The 19053-nt window shown below is 36.3% G+C and overlaps 1 protein-coding gene across 1 annotated transcript; it reads right to left on the bottom strand.

Annotated features, from left to right (window-relative positions):
* Nucleotides 1-396: 396 nt before the first annotated feature.
* LOC104471775 (CUB and sushi domain-containing protein 3-like) lies at nt 397-18349 on the bottom strand (the record flags this gene model as incomplete). The annotated part of the gene is made up of 7 exons (XM_010087256.1): nt 397-641; nt 1997-2132; nt 4376-4457; nt 6492-6604; nt 11992-12150; nt 14490-14555; nt 18170-18349. Coding segments are annotated over 7 exons (896 nt in total), but the record flags the coding sequence as incomplete, so codon positions are not given.
* Nucleotides 18350-19053: the final 704 nt, after the last annotated feature.

The raw sequence follows: 19053 nt of genomic DNA, 5'->3' as shown, positions 1-19053 counted from the left end.
ATGACTGTTAAAGAGAAGTCTGTGACCTATAGTCTCCTGTAAGTATAGCTCTTATTTTCTACCTATATCTTTTTTTTAACCCAGTCCCGCTATTATAGTTTTTATAAAGCACAGAAATACTGACAGTGGATGCTCCTCCAATATATGCAAATATGTTTTATGTTTTAGAATAACCTCCTTTTTTAAAAAAGCAAATAAACTGTGAGTAGCACTCATGGAGTGCAGCAAATTTTTTTAAAACTCTCCGTGGTACACACGAAGAAGAATTCTGATCCAGTTTATGAAAAACAAAACCAAAACAAAATAACCACAACCCATTCTTGTCTATCATCCTCAGGAAAAGGTGACTCAATATATCCTGAAAAGTGTGCTTTAATTTTTTTTTTTTATTTCTTTTTTTTTTTTTTTTTTAAATCAGTGAACTGTGTGTGCACTGTGTTGTGTGTCAGTTTCCAGACTTCGAAGACATATCATTATCACACTATACCATTGTGCAAACGGTGTTCAAGTTGGGGTCAAATCGTACCGCTTTTCCTTCCACAGACTTTGCATTTGTGTCATACATGGGGTTTTCAAAAGCAGCTTGTCCATTATTATTTTCATGTACAGAGCATCCTGTATACTGTGTTTTAGGTGCAGTCCTGTAGAAAAAAGACAAGAGCATTTGTAACTGCAGTTCTCCTCACTGGCTTGATGCCGTTTAAGAATCTGAACAGAATTTAGTTCCCAATTCCAACTATGGGAGCTAAATATAACATCTCATTTTTTCTATAGCATCTGTGCTAAAAATCAGTACTGTCTTCATCAAAGTTTAAGGGACTTATGATTCATTTAAAACGGTACTCACTTGAAAACTTAGTTACCAATCTGAGAAGAGGTAGGTATTTCCACTTGGATGATCAGATGATAAATAGTTAATAGCAGAACAAAGTCTTGTAAGGATGCAATAATTCCCCAGTCAGATGACTGAGATTTTCCTTTTCACTTTGGAGACTCAACAAGTTTATCAAGAATTAATTTATAGCTGAAACATTTTCTTATTCACTAAATAACTCAAAACATCAAAGTTAAATCCCTTGAAAATATTTCATCTATATTGTTATGCAAAATGCGTACTATATTGTAAATCAGCAATATAAAACAAGTGCTTACAGCATACAGCTAATAGCAAATGTATAAAAAAATTACACGAGTATTTTTTCATATTCTGAAACAGTTCAAAAATAAGTGGTACCATTTAAAAATGATAGTATGTGTTTTAAATTAAAGTTATCCTGCAGAGTATACTACAATTATTATTGTCAGGCTACCACATGTAAATCACCATTTTGACACTTAATAGGCAATGAATTGTCTTGTCATTAAAATTATTAAATTTTATTTAGTCATCTAATGTTTTAAAGCTGTAGGAAAAATTACTTGACACTAAATCCAAAGATCTAATACTGGTCCCAATAACATGAACAAAACCATTGAACTGAGACTAATGAAACTGAGAAGACTGGTGGCTATGCAACATAGTTGCATAGGAACTAATAATTTCAGATACAGAAACAGTTCCATAATGAAACCTCTCAATGACATAGTACATGCATATGCTTGCAAGCCAGTGAAGTCACTAAAACAATTTACTCAAGATACAATTCATAATTCTGTTACATGTAAAAAGTAATACAGGCAATCTACTGTAGGCATACACAAAGTCTATTTATTATATTATTCCCCATATGCCAATAATTTATAGCACCCCTTTTGTTACCATAAAGAGAGGAATTTATAACATTTTAAAAAAGTAGAAATGGAAGTATAGGATGGTACAATAAACTGATCTCTCAGTCGTTATGCCAGACCTTAATGAAAGTAGGAAGAACTGATGACACACATATTTTGCAAGTATTTTGTGGTTTTACAGAAAACTTTTTTTACACTAATAAAGATTTAAGGGAAAAAAACCACCAAGTCATACAGGAATTCTGTATACATAATTTGTACTTACCTTTGTTTATAAAGATAGAAGCCAAAACCAGCAAATATAAGAGCAAAGAAAGGCACAAGGATAGCAATGGCCACTGAACTACTATTTGTACCATGTGGTTGATTAGAAGAATTTGAACCCTCAGACATATTAAGACCTAAAAAGAACAATAAGGAAAAACAAGTAATGTAATATACGTGTCTTGTTACCCCAGCACATGCTACTCCCTAAACTTCAGAACTCAGTAACACCTTGTGACTGGGTCATCATAATGTATTGAGCTGTATGTTGAGACCATCTGGAAGGTAACTCTGTTGTATACCATCCAAGTGGATGCAAAAGGTCAGGAGAACAATACATGTACTTAAGTACAATAAATATTTTACTGAACAATTCTATATGGGATTCAAGTTTTGGATGTTGTTAATACACATTAATGTTACAAAAAGTCAAATTTGTAATAACTCATACGTTAGTTTGATTATACTACTGATTATATTTGTATATTTCAGAAAGAATAAATACTTCCTGTATAAAAACCAAACACAATTTCAAGGAAAGGGTAAATCACCTGAAGAGGCAAACTGAAAATTCATCACGTTGATTTCATTAGGGTCTGCTATTGATACACAGAGTGAAGGAGGTAGGAACAACTGTGAAGAGCTAACACTAGATATTAATGAAAAACTAAAAAGATGATATGCTTCACGCTTAAGAAACACGTTATTTAGACGATATACACAGATAAGCTATACCTTTCTAATGTGAGCAAAGTGCAGCTTATAGCTAATTTTTAAGCTTTGAAATAGACCTATATCATAGTCATAATATTTCCTGACTTTCTTGATCTTACAAGGCAATACACAGAAATTTAAAAAAAACACACAAACAAACAAACAGAAACAAACATATGATCAATACGCAAAAATACAGAAAAATAAATTAAATATCATGAGGAGAATTGTATGGGGACAATAATAAAAATATTTTATTTCAGAGAAACAATTTTTGTGTTTGTGTGCACGAAATAATGAAGTGGTAAACATGCTAAACAAAATCTGTTCAAGGATTGTAAATCTCTCCATAACTGTATTATTGACTATATTAATTACAATTAATTCTTGTCTAGAATTTAAACCAGACTGAACTGTTCTGTTCCTAGAAGATATAAACCAATGTAAAGTACCTTCAACATATTAAATAAAAGAATCTCACAACTGAAGAAAAAAAAAACCTCTCTGAAAATCTAATGAAGAAATACAATTTTCATAAGAATCTACCACAACAACCTGCCAAGGAAATCTTGCATTTTAATTTTTCTTAGGTGACTTTCAAATTTTTTGAAGAAGTTAACAAAGGGAAGGAACTCTTTTTATATTAATTTAAAGGAAATAGTTCTTGATGAAGATAGTTCTAAAAATTCTTTTAAAATAATTTGCATATGCAAATACAGTGAAAATCAAGATTAGAAGCAGTGCATTTTACTGTGACTTAGAAGTGTGAAAAAAGAAAAATTTGCCTTTACTCATACATTGATCAATAAATCCTTCCAGCACATTCAAGAATTAAACAATTTCCTAGTTCTACTTAATAAATAAGGGTGCACAATACTTTGCAGCTGAAAGAACCAGCTTTTGCCTCCACATATACAAATTTTATCTGAACACAAGCACTTTATCTAAGGAGCCATTACATTAGTGAAAAATAACACCCATTCTAATACATTCTTGATAGCATTTTATCATTCAAGAATTCAGTATTAGCTGTATTTAAACTCTTGTTGAAGCAGAAATATCACAGTTCTTAAGACAGTATCAGAAATGTAAATTACACTCTTTTTCTTAAAAAGCACAACAGAATGTTACCAGAGCTGTCTTCTCCAATAAAGGATAAGTAAAGACTTAGTTTGGCGTAGAACTGAATTTATAGAACCAAGAAGTCAATTTTTAGGAATTAAATGCTTATCAAGTAAGTAACATTTTGTTCTTCTTAAGAGTAACACAAAGATTTACTTGTAAATATTTAGCAGCTTCGCTCTAGCTAATGTTTAGGTGAAATGTTGTTTCAGCGCCATAAGCCAGAGATAAGTTGAGCAGAGCATTCTATAACATGGGCTTTCTAAATAGTCATTAAGATGTGAAACTAAATGCATTTTACACATATTCATAGAAAAACAATGCCTAAAACATGACAAATGCAGAACATTGCAAGGCTTCTTAACTCCCAATAACTTCTGACAAAACACTCTTTGTAAGTACTACTTAAATGAGATTTTAAGACATTAATATCTCAGTATTCTATAAAATGTTAATAGTGATAACATTCTCCAGATGCCCTTGCACTACTGGACATAATAAAACAGAAAATGGAACAATGAACTTGAAAAAATTTGCTGAATACCTAATCTTTGAAGTCCAAATTGTCCATAATCTTTACCCTGGATGAATCCTTGAAAAACATATGTTGCCCCATCTTCAGAAACCTGTAAACAAAAAACAGTCTGAACTAAATGGAGAAAAATCTGCTACAAGTTACAAGCATGTATTTGGAAGAGAGATATCCCAATATGCTTGACTGGCAGCTGTTATTCCCCGTTAAAAACACCCTCTTTTTTCTAAGTTCAAAAGAAAAGACAGAACTGTTAAGGCACAACTTAGACATGGTGGCTTACGGTCACATATACTACCTTATACTACATTTACCTGTATTATTTTCCAACATCTATATCAACAAACTGGCAATTTGAGATGTAAATATTTCTGACAAACAGAAATATTTGTTTATGGCAAACATATTGTAGATAATCCAAAGTACTGAGGTTTTAATAATTGCTTTAAAAATGAAATAAAAAAGACGTTGCATTGAATTGACAGTTAGTTCCTTCCTTTCTTCTCAGTGATCATCCCAATAATTACTTAATTATACAGTTGTAAACCAGAAGAATATTGAATGAGACTTTGAGACTTTGGTACAAGAGCAGTATATGCTAGTATAAACTAAAAGACTTGTGGAAGGGAGGAAAGGGTTGTGATCCTATTAATATCTCCATTATTAGGGTAAGTACATTCTAAACTAACAAATAGTATTCAAATTTACAGGTCCTTCCTTCCCAGGATAGTTATTAGGCTTAAATTCACTAGTCCTGAGGCAGGTTCTTTCAAGATTTTCCCTTAAGATTCCCTTTCTCAAGGCAACAGTACATCTTCAGCAAAAGCCTGAAGCTGTGTTTTCACTGAAGAAAGAGTGCATTTCTCAGGTGAATTTCTTACTTTGGAGTAAAGCAGTCTGTTTGAGCTACTCCAAGATTAAAAAAAAAAAAAATTAAAAAAGGAGAAGTAAATCCAGTATGTAAATAGCATACGTAATATAGGGACTGTACACTACATACACTTTTGCACATTTAGAAGCCTGAAAGTAGATTTCTTGTTTTACCATATTTTTTTCACCTCAGGAGCATGTTCATGAAGCCTCAAGTTCATACAAAACAAGGGAGTTAAGCCTTTTTAGCAGTATATTGGTTGTTTAAGTGTTTTAGGGTTTTTTGCTTTGGTTTTGATTTTGCAGCTTTCAAAAAATATTATGGAAGCAGTACCACAATTTATACAAACATAAATTTGTGCATATACTTCAATGTACACCTCTTCTCTTCTTTTGGCATGTTCACCCATATTGCTGCCCCGTCATGCTTTACCAGTAGGTGAAAAATAACAAAAGAGTCAAATTCCTTGAAAAAAAAAAGGTGTGTAGAGTAATAGGGAGGTATGAGTGCTCATCATAGTCCAAATTATTTTAGGCTCTTTCTTTTCTGAAAAATCTACTTCCTTTTGTCTGGCAAATAAAGTGTCTCACGCTTGCAACAAACTCAGCTTTTTCCAGCCTTAACATTATATTGGGTAATGTTTGTTCCCTGAAGGTATTTCCTTTTAATGGTTTAAACACATCACAACCACCTGCGCTGTTGCTTCTTCTTTTTACCCCTTTCCTTCATGTTTCCTCCTCTCAGTTATGTGCTTTCTTCTTCACACTTTTAAAGAATAAGCTCAGCCCCAGAACTCCAAGGGGCTTAATGCTTAATTGGAGCAATGTATTTTGTTTTCCCCATACATGTAAAAGTTCATCTTTTTCATGATATTTCTAAAAAATCACCAAAAAGTAAAACAAGACTGCTAGCCTAATTATAAACATTGTTGTTATATATTATAATATTATTATAAACTGATATTATATTATAATGATGATAACATTTCTTAATATATTGGAATAAAATTCAAAGAGACGTAAGAGAAAGGCTTCTGTGTTAACATGCATTATAATTGTGCCTACAAAGTATGACTGTTCATGTATTTTCCCTCTGAGTGGTCTCCTATATCTTACAATAAAATTTTCATTTCATTTAATGAATCAGCATTGCTAACAAGAGTCCATTTGGTATGTCTCAGGATTTTTTGGGTGTAGAGACTCAGCATGATTTCCAACAAAAAAAAAAATCTCTCTTTTGTAGCAGAAATATACTCACAAAACCATCCATAGCCCATTTTTCCTCTTTCAAGTTGCTCACAGATGCATGGGAGGGTGCTTTAATGAGATATATGTGGAGCATTAGCCGAGCTTCCTGGCTTTTATACACCCCTGTAGAATATAGTTTTAAAAATTTATATTTGTGTTGAGTAGAGAAATAATTTCATCTTTAAGAACAAGCATTCAATCTCTTGCCTTAAAAAGGGAAAGCAGGAAGAATAGGTAGTATTGTTAGTGACATTTTACTTTAGCAAGATGCATTCTTTTGTGAAATTATTATTTCAATTATCCTAGGATTTCAACAGAAACTCTTTTTAGCTTAGCCTGTAGAGAGGACAGAAGGGAAACCCTATAAACACAGCTGTTAGTTAACAGTTATGGTAACAAGCCATAGACAGAACAAACACTGACGGCAATCTGATTTGAAATGGAAAATACTGTTCTGAATCAGGCAGTGTATTTGAACCTCACATACCCACTCCCAACATTTGTAATTCAGCCATCAGACAAAGAAAGTGATAATAGGACTATCCACATCTAAATTCTTTTCCAAAAGCTGGTGCTAAATTAAAAAATTTTAAATTTGAAAATATCTCAAAAAATTGAATTGTTCTTCATCAATCAATGTTACAACACAGTTGACTCATTTTCATTCCTGCAGAAGAAATATCTGGAACCCAAATAACCTTATTTGTTCATATCAAGAATGAAAATAAAATAGCACAATATACCTAGTGATCTAATCTTCCATTACAAAGACAATGGTGAACAGTGAAAATGCAGTCAAGACTTTTTCCCCTGCTTTTTTAATCATTGTTATCAATTAATGGTTTAAGACTTCAGTTTTTAAATAGAAGACCACTCTAGTATGATCATTTCCTTTCTGGCAGACCACTGAAATTACTGTTCATTTCATATGAGGTCTTCCATTTTTAGAATCATGCAAGGTTATACTGCACTTTACATGAAAAAAAAGCTAATCATGGCTAAAAACTGAGCAGAAAAAAAACCTAAAACCAAGAAAAAGAAAAAAAAGCCCAAACAACTGCACCTCCAGAAAATTCTACCAAACTGAAATTAAAATTCACTGATTTATTGACTCAATGCATCACAGAACAGACTCCATACTGAAAATGAATTAGAATTAAACACTGGCTTTTATCCCAGTTTCAACTTTTTTTTTTTTCTTTTTTCAGTTTATACTGACTAACAAAAGTAGATGACTTCAGACTAGATTTAGATAGTATGTGTTAGCTATGTGTGAACTAAACTAGATTTCTTTTCATTAACTTAAAACTTCATTAACATAGAAGTATCTTTAATTTTGGTAGTTTCACATTTTTATGTTCATCCAAATTCTTTGATGTGGACAAGAACTGAAGACAGCACTGAGGTGTAGGAGAAAGTCCTGGCCCTCTGTATTGGGTTTGCTTGGCAAGGTTTTGGTAGTGGGGGGAATACAGGAGTGGCTTCCCCATGTCTGACAGAGTCAATGCCAGCCAGCTGCAAGGTGCACCGGCCCCTGGCCAAGGTTGAGCCCCTCAGCGATGGTGGCAGCGCCTGTGGGATAACATATTTGAGAAGGGGAAGAAACTGCTGTGCCACAGCAGCCAGAAGATAGGAGTGAGAACAAGTGAGAGAAATGACCACGCAGACACCGAGGTCAAAGAAGAAGGAAGGGGATGAGTTGCTCCAGGCGCCGGAGCAGAGGTTCCCCTGCAGCCCGTGGTGCAGCCCATGGTGAGGCAGCTGTGCCCCTGCAGCCATGGAGGTAACGGGGGAGCAGAGATACACCTGCAGCCCGGGGAGGACCCCACGCCAGAGCAGGTGGATGTGCCCAAAGGAGGCTGTGACCCCATGGGAAGCCCATGCTGGGGCAGGCTCCTGGCAGGACCTGTCGATCCATAGAGAGAGAGGAGCCCAGGCTGGAGCAGGTTTGCTGGCAGGACTTGTGCCCCCGTGGGGGACCCACGCTGGAGCAGTCTATTCCTGAAGGACCGCACCCTGTGGAAGGGACCCACGCTGGGGCAGTTCGTGAAGAACTGCAACCTGTGGGAAGGACTCATGTTGGAGAAGTTAATGGAGGACTATCTCCCGTGGGAGAGACCCCATGCTGGAGCAGGGGAAGAGTGTGAGGAGGAAGGAGCAACAGAGACAACTTGTGATGAACTGACCACAACCCCCATTCCCCATCCTCCTGTGCTGCTGTCTGAGGGGAGGAGGTAGAAAATGCAGGAGTGAAGTTGGGCCTGGGAAGAAGGGGTGGAGGGAATGTGTTTTAAGACTCGGCTGTATTTCTCATCACCCTACTCCCATTTGACTGGCAATAAATGGAATTAATTTCCATTAGTTAAGTCTGTTTTGCCCATGTCAGTAATTGGTGAGTGATCTCTCCCTGTCTTTATCTCAATACAGAAGCCTTTAGTTGTATATCTTCCCCTGTGAAGCTGAGGAGGGGACTGATAGAGCGGCTTGATGGGCACCTGGTGTCCAGCCAAGGTCAACCGACCACACTCTCCAGTGAAAAAAAATACAACTAAGGCTGAACAAAACACTAGTTTACACAGTAGTGGAAGGCAGGAAATACCTAGGTACTTAAGAGCTCTTTGCATCTTAAGATAGAGAAGAAAGAAATGGTGGTACAATCGAATAGCTTAATATTGGAATGCAGTGCTGCAAAGAGATGATCCAGGAGATAGCAGAGTTTTCACACTAACAGAGGTTTGTATACATGGTCAGAAGAAAATGGTGGGTGATGTTATTGTGTTAAAATCAATTCCAGAGAAGAAAAAGCATGGTCACATCTGTCTTGCCGGCTGCTAGTCTGAGAAAAACAAAAATTTATAAAATGGAAACAGATCACATGCCCAGCTATATCCCAACTAAGAAAAGACATTTAACTTTGTCCTCTCTGTTAGTTTATTCACTCTGGACTCTCACTATAGACTACAGAGAGATGGGCATCTCAAAAGTTCAGTTCAGGTTAAGATACAAACTTCCCACCTCTCTTCAGAAGGTGCAGTAAGAGACTGGGCAATGAGATTCCTAATTCATGTTTCTCATTTACATGCCTAAATTGACAGAACAAAAGCCTTCTCCACATTAAGGATAGGTGATTGCCCTCTAGGAGGTATTATATATAAATCAACTCTGAGCTAACAAGAAGACTTACTTTCGTGTTAACACTGCAGTGAGCTCAAATGAATGTGCCTTGGTAAGATAGGGTTTATGCTCTTGTCTTCAGGACTGCGTTAACATTATCACATGGTGTTTAGTCATTTCAAGAACTTGGACAGCGTGCATCTAGATATCATTTGGAACTCGGGAAAAAAATCAATCACATCTGCTGTGGATGCATCTTACAAACGTACACTGGGAAATACTTGCATGAGGTTGAGGGCTGTGGTATCCTTATGCGGGCATGAACATTATGTACCTACACTCAAACGAGAGCATTCAGAAAAATTACCCCACAGACCAAGGCACCACTGCTATCTGCTAATTTACAATGGTGAATTCACAATCATTTCTTGGTGAAAGGCTGACGTGCTTCTTCAGAGCTGGCAACTGGCTCCCAGTGTACAACAGTGTTTAATCTGAGCCAAATAAACAAGTTGTACCTTTCTCTTCTGTTAATCCCTATAATAGCATCCCTATTTTCACTCATGCTAACCTGATCAAAAGAACATGCCCATTCCTAACCTGTAATAGGGATGTATACTATTACAGCAAGCACAGGTATCAAAATAAATTTTAAAAAAATAAATAAAAAAAGATGCAGCAAATGATGGAATAGAAAAGAGTAAGTGCTGCAGGGGGGGAAAACTACTTCACATTTCAGAAACCTACAAGCAGAGTATAGGAGAAATCAGCTTCCTGGCATCTATTGATCCATCCCTACTTCCCTGACCCTAAGATACTCTTTCAATGTACAGAATCTCAGTTTTCTATCTGCAAAACAGGGAAAGAAAATAATATTAATTACCCGATGTGTGCAATGCCTGTATGTAGAGCAAAAATGGGCATTTGTTATCATGTTTGTGTCCAATTCAGGGAATCCTGTTATTTGGAGGAGGAGGTTGCTTGGGTGAGAAAACACAGCTTTTACTAATTTTTTTTTTTTTTTTACTAATCCTAAAAATATGAAATCCTACATTGTCTGCACCTAATACTCTCATAGAAATTACATGGCTGAAACTAAGCAGGCATCATATGATAGAATAAATTCACACAGACAGTCAAGACAAACACCAGTCAGAAAATTTTATGAGACACTCAAGTCCATCTATGGCCTCTCAAGTATGACTCTTCAAAGGACACCTACAAAATACCTTCAACAGACAAACCTGGTGACAAAAATTCACCACTGTATTAGATACTAGAACCTAAGAGCTCAACAGAGACTTGGATTCTTTGGCTCATTAACATTCTTCCTGCAGACCACCCCTCTCAGAAACATAAAGGCTGAACTCTTCCCCCTCTTTTTTTCCCAACAGGTTAGTGTTCTGTCATTTCTGTCCTTGCTAACAGCTCTGGGATAAAGAGTGGTGTTAAACTACCTCAGAGAAAGGGGTCAAGCGATGAAAAATATTCAAACCAGCAGTGTCCAGCCTATATACAACTGTGATTTCTAAGCTTCTTCAGCCCTCACAAAAAGTGCTATAAACAGAGGGTGAAGCTTCAAGAAACTAAATTTTGAGTGGTAATATTGATTTCAGATGTTTCTTTTATGCTTATCCACACTCCTGCACTCTACCATGCCACTTCTGTGGCGTGACAGGCCCATTGTCTGTGTGGCTGAGATGTCTCAGTCAAGGGACTGACAGAGTTTGAAAAACAAACAAAGACCATAAAATCAAACATTTTTTACAGTATTTTTTTTTTTTGCTTGCTTGTCAAGCCATATCTGTAGTTTCTGTTGATGGTTAACAGCATAGAGAACTGAGTATATTGTGCCACCTTAACCACGGCGACAGTGCTCTGTATGGCAGGGACTGTGGGATATCATAAACCAATATTGCAGTCAAAGGCTTCTTCTGAAACCACAGCATGAAGGGTAGCTACTTTTTTTCAACTGTATCAGCTCTCCTTGCTTTCCATGTTCATTAAGTATCTCTGCCTTGCTAGGTCAACACATTGCTTATTAGTCATTAGTAGACTATTGTAGAGAAATTATACAATTAAGAAAACATCAGAGACAGCAATTTAAGTTTCTTTATAATGCTTAAGGAGGAGGCATGGACTATTCTTTCACTCCTCAATGACTATGAACTCAAAATATAATAAAAACCTGGGAAATTAAAAAAGGGGAGTGAAGGGAAAAGTGGAAAAATTTTTACCTTTGAAAAGTAACGGAACTAGAATGAAAATTTCTTTGATAAGCTACGAAACTTTCCAGATAATGTTAAAAAGTTTAAGTGTTATGCATAAAATTACAGGGAACCAATGTATATAAGGGAAAAAAAAATAAATGGAAATTATTTTTTCTTATCCCATACCTGATAGGAGCAATTCCATATTGCTGTTTGTAAGTGTTGCATTTACTCTTCCTGAAGTTGCATTGAAACTGGTGACTGTCAAAGTCATGGGCTGTTTCTTGCTTTTGTAATTGTAAGATCCTTTCCATATGTAATTTTGGGCAAATACATCATCAGGAACTACACAGACATCAAACATGTTTCAAGACATTGTGCAATATTTAGTGCTTATGAAGTCAAGCATCCAACAGTACGTAAGATAAACATTAGCATTTTCTCTACTCTACCCTCTCCATTTTAAGTCTATTAGGCATAATCTTCACATACAAAGCATAGAAGCCTGTCATGCACATTTATGAAAGAAATGCATTTGTACCGAAGAACACAACCACAATTGTACCTTCATTTGCTCCTTTCCACAAATATGGACATGTACTAAAATTAAACCAACTTCACAAAATCTAACTTAACAGCTGTAACCAAAAGACCCTATTCATCTCACTGCAGGATCTTCTCTATGCCAGCACAGACAGGCAGGGACATACTGCTCGGATTTTGTAGAAATTAATATCTATTAGATATCTAAATTTTTATAAGTACATTTAAATCACACTATAAGATTACAAGCATCTTTGTTATTACCTAGTCACTTTTTCTAATGAAAAATTTATATAAGAAGTTTTGTCTTGTCTTCAAATGCTTAAAAACATTATGAGCTTCACCAGGAGAGAAAAAAAAATCCCCCAATTTAAAATTAAAAAGAGATCATAGACTGCAAAGAGTATAATTATGCTAGATGTATACCTTTACATTTAATATTTATCATTGCCCAACTGTAAAATGATTAATTTAAGTTATGCTATTCCAGCAACAGTATGGTTAAAAAAAAAAAAAGTTATGTATCCAGTAAAAACAGATACATGCAAATCTTCAATCTAACATGAGATACCATTTAAACAACTAAATTTAAGGTGACTTATGATGTGTTTACTACACTTTTCAAAGAAAATGTGTCAAACTTAGCCCTGCAGCAAATAAACACTATTAAAATCAGCACTTTCACATCGTTTGGAGTCACTCACACTTAAAGCTCTGGGTTCATGTATGCCTTGGCACAGAAGAATACTTGCCCCTCTCACAGGATATCCCACAGTATATCTCACAGGATATCCCAAAATTCAAGACTGGGGCAAACTGGAATACCCGACCGTCTTCCTTCATCATTTATTTTATGGGTCACAGAGACAGGCTGTTTTCCCCACGGAGGGTAAAAGATCTTTCGCAGTTTTCTATTTGCATATGTATATGTATGTATGCATTTCTTTTTGACAAATAAACACATAAAACCAAAACACCCAGATACTGGGCCTGCAAACTGCAAGCAAGGAAACTGCATGGTGCAAACAGTCTGTGCAGCCTTCAAGCACTTCAAAGGAGCCCACAGGAGAGATGGGGAGGGAGTGTAGCGATAGGACAAGAGGTAATGGCTTCAAGCTGAAACAGTGTAGATTTAGATTAGGTATTAGGAAGGAATTTTTCACTATGAGGGGGGTGAGACACTGGAACAGGTTGCCCAGAGAAGCTGTGGATGCCCCATCCCTGGAGGGGTTCAAGGCCAGGCTGGATGAGGCTTTGAGCAACCTGGGCTAGTGGGAGGTGTCCCTGCCCATGGCAGGGGGGTTGGAACTCAATGATATTTGAGGTCCCTTCCAACCCAAACCGTTCTATGATTCTGTGATTCTATGATTTGTGATCTGCCTGAAATGTATTTCCCTACTTTTGGGAAAACTGATCTTTATGTACTTTATTTGCAATTAATTGTACAAAAAAGTTTCAGAATTAAAAAAAACCTGATAATATGATTACCAAGGAATTACTTCTACATCTTTATTCATTATGAGTAGACATTGAATAGGTTTATAGTCAAAGGCTAACTTTAGTTAAGGAGACTTCTCTCTTCAAAAAGTCTCTTCAGTGAACAGAGAAAGGTTTCACTTGGATCTAGTCAGGACATCCAAAGATAGTCTTCTTTAGCAAATCGGTTAAAACTGGAGCTGAATTTAGCCAAGAGTTAGAGAGACTAGCTTCTCTAGGCCAAAATTAGCTTTTTTGAAGACTAAGTTTAAGGCTAATACTAAAGTATTTAGGTAAAGCAATTTAAATTAGCAATAAGAGCAAGACTGTAAAAAAAAACACCTGTGAAACATCTTTAAAGTATTTCTGGGTGAGCAGTATAGTTTCTGAACAAGTAGACTGCATAGGATCTTACACAGAAACCAATAAAACTCTCATCACATAAGAGTTTGAAAATTTATATGGACATAAATAATGCCATATAGTCTAGACGGACTTAAACATTGGCAAGCAATTTAATTAATGATATTTTTGTTCCGTTAATGTAATGCCTAATCTAATACCCTTTACTCATTCTAAGCCATTCAGTGCAGTCTCAATAAAGTGTTTCTTGTTTCCTTTTCTACAGAAATTGTTTTAAACTACATATACCTCAAACTACTTACCACTTAGTTTTGGACTTGGTGTTCCCAACGCTGGTCTGGGATCCTTCACTAATATTTTGGAACCAGCTGTTAGAAAGAATGAATGACAAAAAGACAAATCAGTAGCAAATATGTTACTCAGAAACTAGGAAAATAATTTCCACGATGGAATTTGTTACAAAGGATATAAGATGACATTTCAAACTCAAATATGAATGACACTTCAGTCAGTATCAAGCCTTAGTATCACAGGAGCACATGTCCACTCATTTCTTCTGTTGCTGCATTTTCTCCTAAGTCAGTCACCTGGATGACACCAAGTCATTTGCAATACCCAAACAGCGTAGGCTTTCACTTCAGAATACATATTTCAGAATTCACAGTCCTGGACTATGCACCTAATATGTGAGATGTCTTCTAATATGCCATCTGAGGCAAGTTATGTAATTTAAATCAGGATTCACACATAACAGCACTGTGAATAGTGCCTTGACTGGAAACAGTGTAACACCACACAGTGAAGAGATACATAACAAGGGAGTTTTCCATGATGTTCCTCTACAGGATTTATTTTTCTTCAACAGCACTGACTGAGATATCTTGTGTTCAAGACCGAAAATCTACAGATGAATGCCTAATCTCTTAACAATGGAGGAGAAGGCCACTGTTTCTTTGAAGAATAGAAACAGAAAGAAAGAAAAAAATGAGGCTGTCCACAGTATCTCCAACTGTTCAGGTGATTTGAGCACTGGAAGTTGGAGAATTTCATTTCTTCTCTGCTTAGAGCAGGAACTCTCCTACTGCTGAAGATGATGAACTAAATGCAATGGGACAGTGCCATTTCCTGCAGATGGAGCTATTTTATTTTGCAGAAACTAATTTGGATTCACTGGGCTATAAAAAAGACACATAACTCTGTCTCCTAAAGTAGAATACTCTCATGCAGCACTGTGGTGGGTTAACCTTGGGTGGACACCAGGTGCCCGCCAGGCCCCTCTATCACTCCCCTCTTCAGCAGAATAAGGGGAAGAAAACAAGATTAAAAACTCATGGGTTAAGATAAAAGCAGTTCAATTAAAGTAAAAGCCAAGGTTGCAGGCGGAAGCAAAGGAAAAACAAAGATTTTATCCTCTACTTCCCATCAGTAAGCAATATCCAACCACTTCCCAGGAAGCAGGCCTTCAATAGGTGTAGCAGTTGCTCCCGGAGACAAACAGTGAATGCCCCCTCCTCCTCCCTTTCCTTATATTTTACTGCTGAGCAGACATCACATGGTACGGAATATCCCCTTGGTCAATTTGGGTCAACTGTCCTGGCTCTGTTCCCTCCCAGGGTCCTGCCCAACCCTAGAGCCCCCAGCCTACTGGGAGGGGAGGGGGATTGTTGTGGAGACAGCCTTGATGCTGTGTGAGTACTGCTCAGCAGTAGCCAAACACTGGTGTTATCAACACCTTTCTAGCTACCAATGCAACACACAGCACTATGAGAGCTGCTATGGGGAAAATTAACTCCATCCCAGCCAGACCCAATACAACTACTAAGCTCCATTACTTGCTCCAATGGTTGTTTCAATATTTTGAATTTTGGATCTTGGCTTTGAACCCAGCCCTTTTCTCTCTGATTGATACTCTAAAAAAAAAAAAAAAAAAAAAAAAGACAAGAAAAGCAACTTCCTTCTCGCTAAGTGGAGTAATTTTCTGCATAAAAAGGAAACTTTAGCAAGAAGCACAGAGAATATTTTTCTTGAGAATAACTTCGAGCTTATTATAGAAGGCTTGTTCTTGGTTTTATAGATTAAAACTGGAAAGAAACAAGGGCAGGCATTGGAATCCAACCTTGAGATCTCATGGCCTGTTACTACTGATTGATTAATCGCTACTTCCTCCCTGTTTTGAAAGAAAGTTACCGAACTTCACTGAACATGGCTGACCTGGAGGGCATGCCTCAACAACATATGGTTTTTGACTATATCAAGTCTTAGTATAAGAAGCTGATGAGTCAATCAGCCTTGTAAAGGTGGATACATTTCTAGTAAACTTCAGAACTTAAATTTTAAATACAAAATAAAATTTAAATACAAATTTTAAATACAAACCCAAACCTAAAACAAGCTATCTATGGAGTTCAAGTTTCTAAGTCCAGATATTTGCTCAGTAGGACTTTCAAGATTGCAACTTTGTATTTAAATGACCAAATTCTGGTTGAATTCCCTACAGATCCTTTCAGAGTTCTCAACTCCAAATGTTTTATTGCTTTTCATTCCATCTCCAGGTTATTTTTGTGAAGTTCACAATCATGGGTGAAAAACCTGACCTGGTGCTCTTCTCCCTTCCATAGGAGAGAGAAATTTTACCACTCTGTAACAGGTAAAATTGAAAATGTTTGAGATATTTTACTTCATCAAATTAGAGTTAATACCTTACAATATGTTGCTCATGCTTAGTTATCTCCACTGCTAGTAAGCAAGCAGCAAGACCTCTGAACTTAAAAAAAATTCCATTTCTATAACATTTTCTCAGGACATTGAGAAACTAAGTTATAGGCCAAGGTAGATACACTCATAGTTACCACTTAATATTTAAAAAAAATATATAAATGTTCCTTACTATCAGGTAGGACAGCTAATACTACTTGTTTCAATATTATCAGCAGAAGATTCTTGAATCAAAATACAACAGATGAATCACTTTTGGCCTGCCATAACACTTCCTGAGTACTGAACAAGTTATAAGTTTCCTGGCAGCTTGCTTTCTAATGCTTTCCCAAAGCTCTGCCTTTTTTTCCCCCAGCACTTGACTGGCATGTAATGCCAGAACACCTGCTTTTTTGTAATACAAAATATTCATTTCCTATTTCCCTTCCAGCAGCAGTGTTTGGCTATGTAGCCATTGAATGCCTCTATAAAAGCCCTGGGGATAACCACATCTGAACCATAAGGTATCAGTAATCTGAAAGGTGCTTTAATTATTCAGGAAATATAATTCCAAACAGTTGCTGTACTTGACATTTCTTATCTCACATGAAAAACATCATTCTCACCATTATTTTTCCATGAGTTTTTTCATGCCCTACCATGACAAAGTATGTAGTAAAAGTTAGAAACAAAATAAAATGCTGGAACATCAAGGACAAAGGAGATACATTTTGTTTGCAAGTAGTATATTTTGTATTTGTATAATACAATATAATATTAAACCCTATGTATTAATTCCATGAAGTGATTCAGACATCTCCTTGGACTTTAGGCATTCTTCTCCAATACTGCAACTGTCATAGCTGTCTTACAGCTGACACCATCTCTTTAAATAAAATTATCCTGATGTAAGTTCAGTAGGTATGTGCAAAAACATCAAGATTCTTATTCCACTGAGCTTATGAGAATGTAATCCTCACCTGATTCAGTCAGAAGTCTAAAAGTAGGCGTTACCCAAATATTTGGCCTCCAGAATTGTATCTGGAATTGACACCTCTGAGCATATAAACAAAAGGCACGTACATGAAAGCATATGTCCCATTAAACACAACTGACAAAGGATTAGTTATCCTCTTAGATGTTCTCCCTCCTAGCTCTCCTTGCCATTCTGCCTTACCTTATTAGACTGCAAGTGAAGAAGATAACCAAAATATGACAGATGAGAGATATAGAAGAGAAACAGAGGGAAGAGATATAGAGAGATGCAGAGGGAACCAGAAGAGCTTACCTTCACAAACTGGAACTTTCCCAGTCCATGTCCCATCAGACCTACAGGCTCTATGCTCTGATCCTCCTGCCAGGAAGAAGCCTGGCTGACAAGTATAAATCAATGTATAACCAAGTGAGGGAAGATCCATTCCTGCAACGTTAGCATGAATTGGTGTTTCTGGTTGTTTGCAGCTGTGAGCTACAAAGAAAAGACAAAATATCCTTCAGTCAAAAGGGTGAAAATACTTCCGAAAAACATAATCATACCCATTCTCACAGGTAAATAATGAAGAAAAAAGCATCAGTAAAAATAACATTTTAATATATTTTTAATTCACATGTAAAATTACTTTATAGTTGCTAAATTACTGTCCTGAGCCTGTAAATACACTCTTGAAAATGGACCTTTCAATTTCAAGGGACCAAGAACCAACTTAAATGCATTTGCATGACCAAAATGAATTGTCTGCATATGCCAACACAAACAGCACACATCTTAACTACAGTTAAAGGCAATCATGGCTTGTGACTTACATGACTTATGGTATCTGTGTAGCATAGAATAACAGTAAATAAATGGGTCATTTGGAAAACACTACGAAAGGTCAAAGAGAAGTTGTAGGTGAGGCAAGTTCTAAATAACAGGCAGAAAAATTAATTACCATTTCTAATGTCATGCAAAATGTCTTACATCTTTAACAACCACCAGAATCTGAGTCTTGTGTTATCTCAAAAACAGCATATTTCCAAGAGCAGAGCTCAACTTTCAAGACACTGAGCTATCGATTTGCTGTTTGCTTAGAGGGAAGGCTAACACCAACTGAAACACCGATGTTGTTTACTTCTGTGGATATGTTCTCCATACACTGAAGTGATTCTATAAGGTCAGACCTTACAAGGTGA

The sequence above is a fragment of the Pterocles gutturalis genome, unplaced genomic scaffold (assembly GCF_000699245.1).
Source record: "Pterocles gutturalis isolate BGI_N339 unplaced genomic scaffold, ASM69924v1 scaffold1471, whole genome shotgun sequence".
Lineage (NCBI taxonomy): Eukaryota > Metazoa > Chordata > Aves > Pterocliformes > Pteroclidae > Pterocles > Pterocles gutturalis.
The sequence above is the reverse complement of the archived record's forward strand: the minus strand, read 5'-3'. Positions and strand labels throughout refer to the sequence as shown.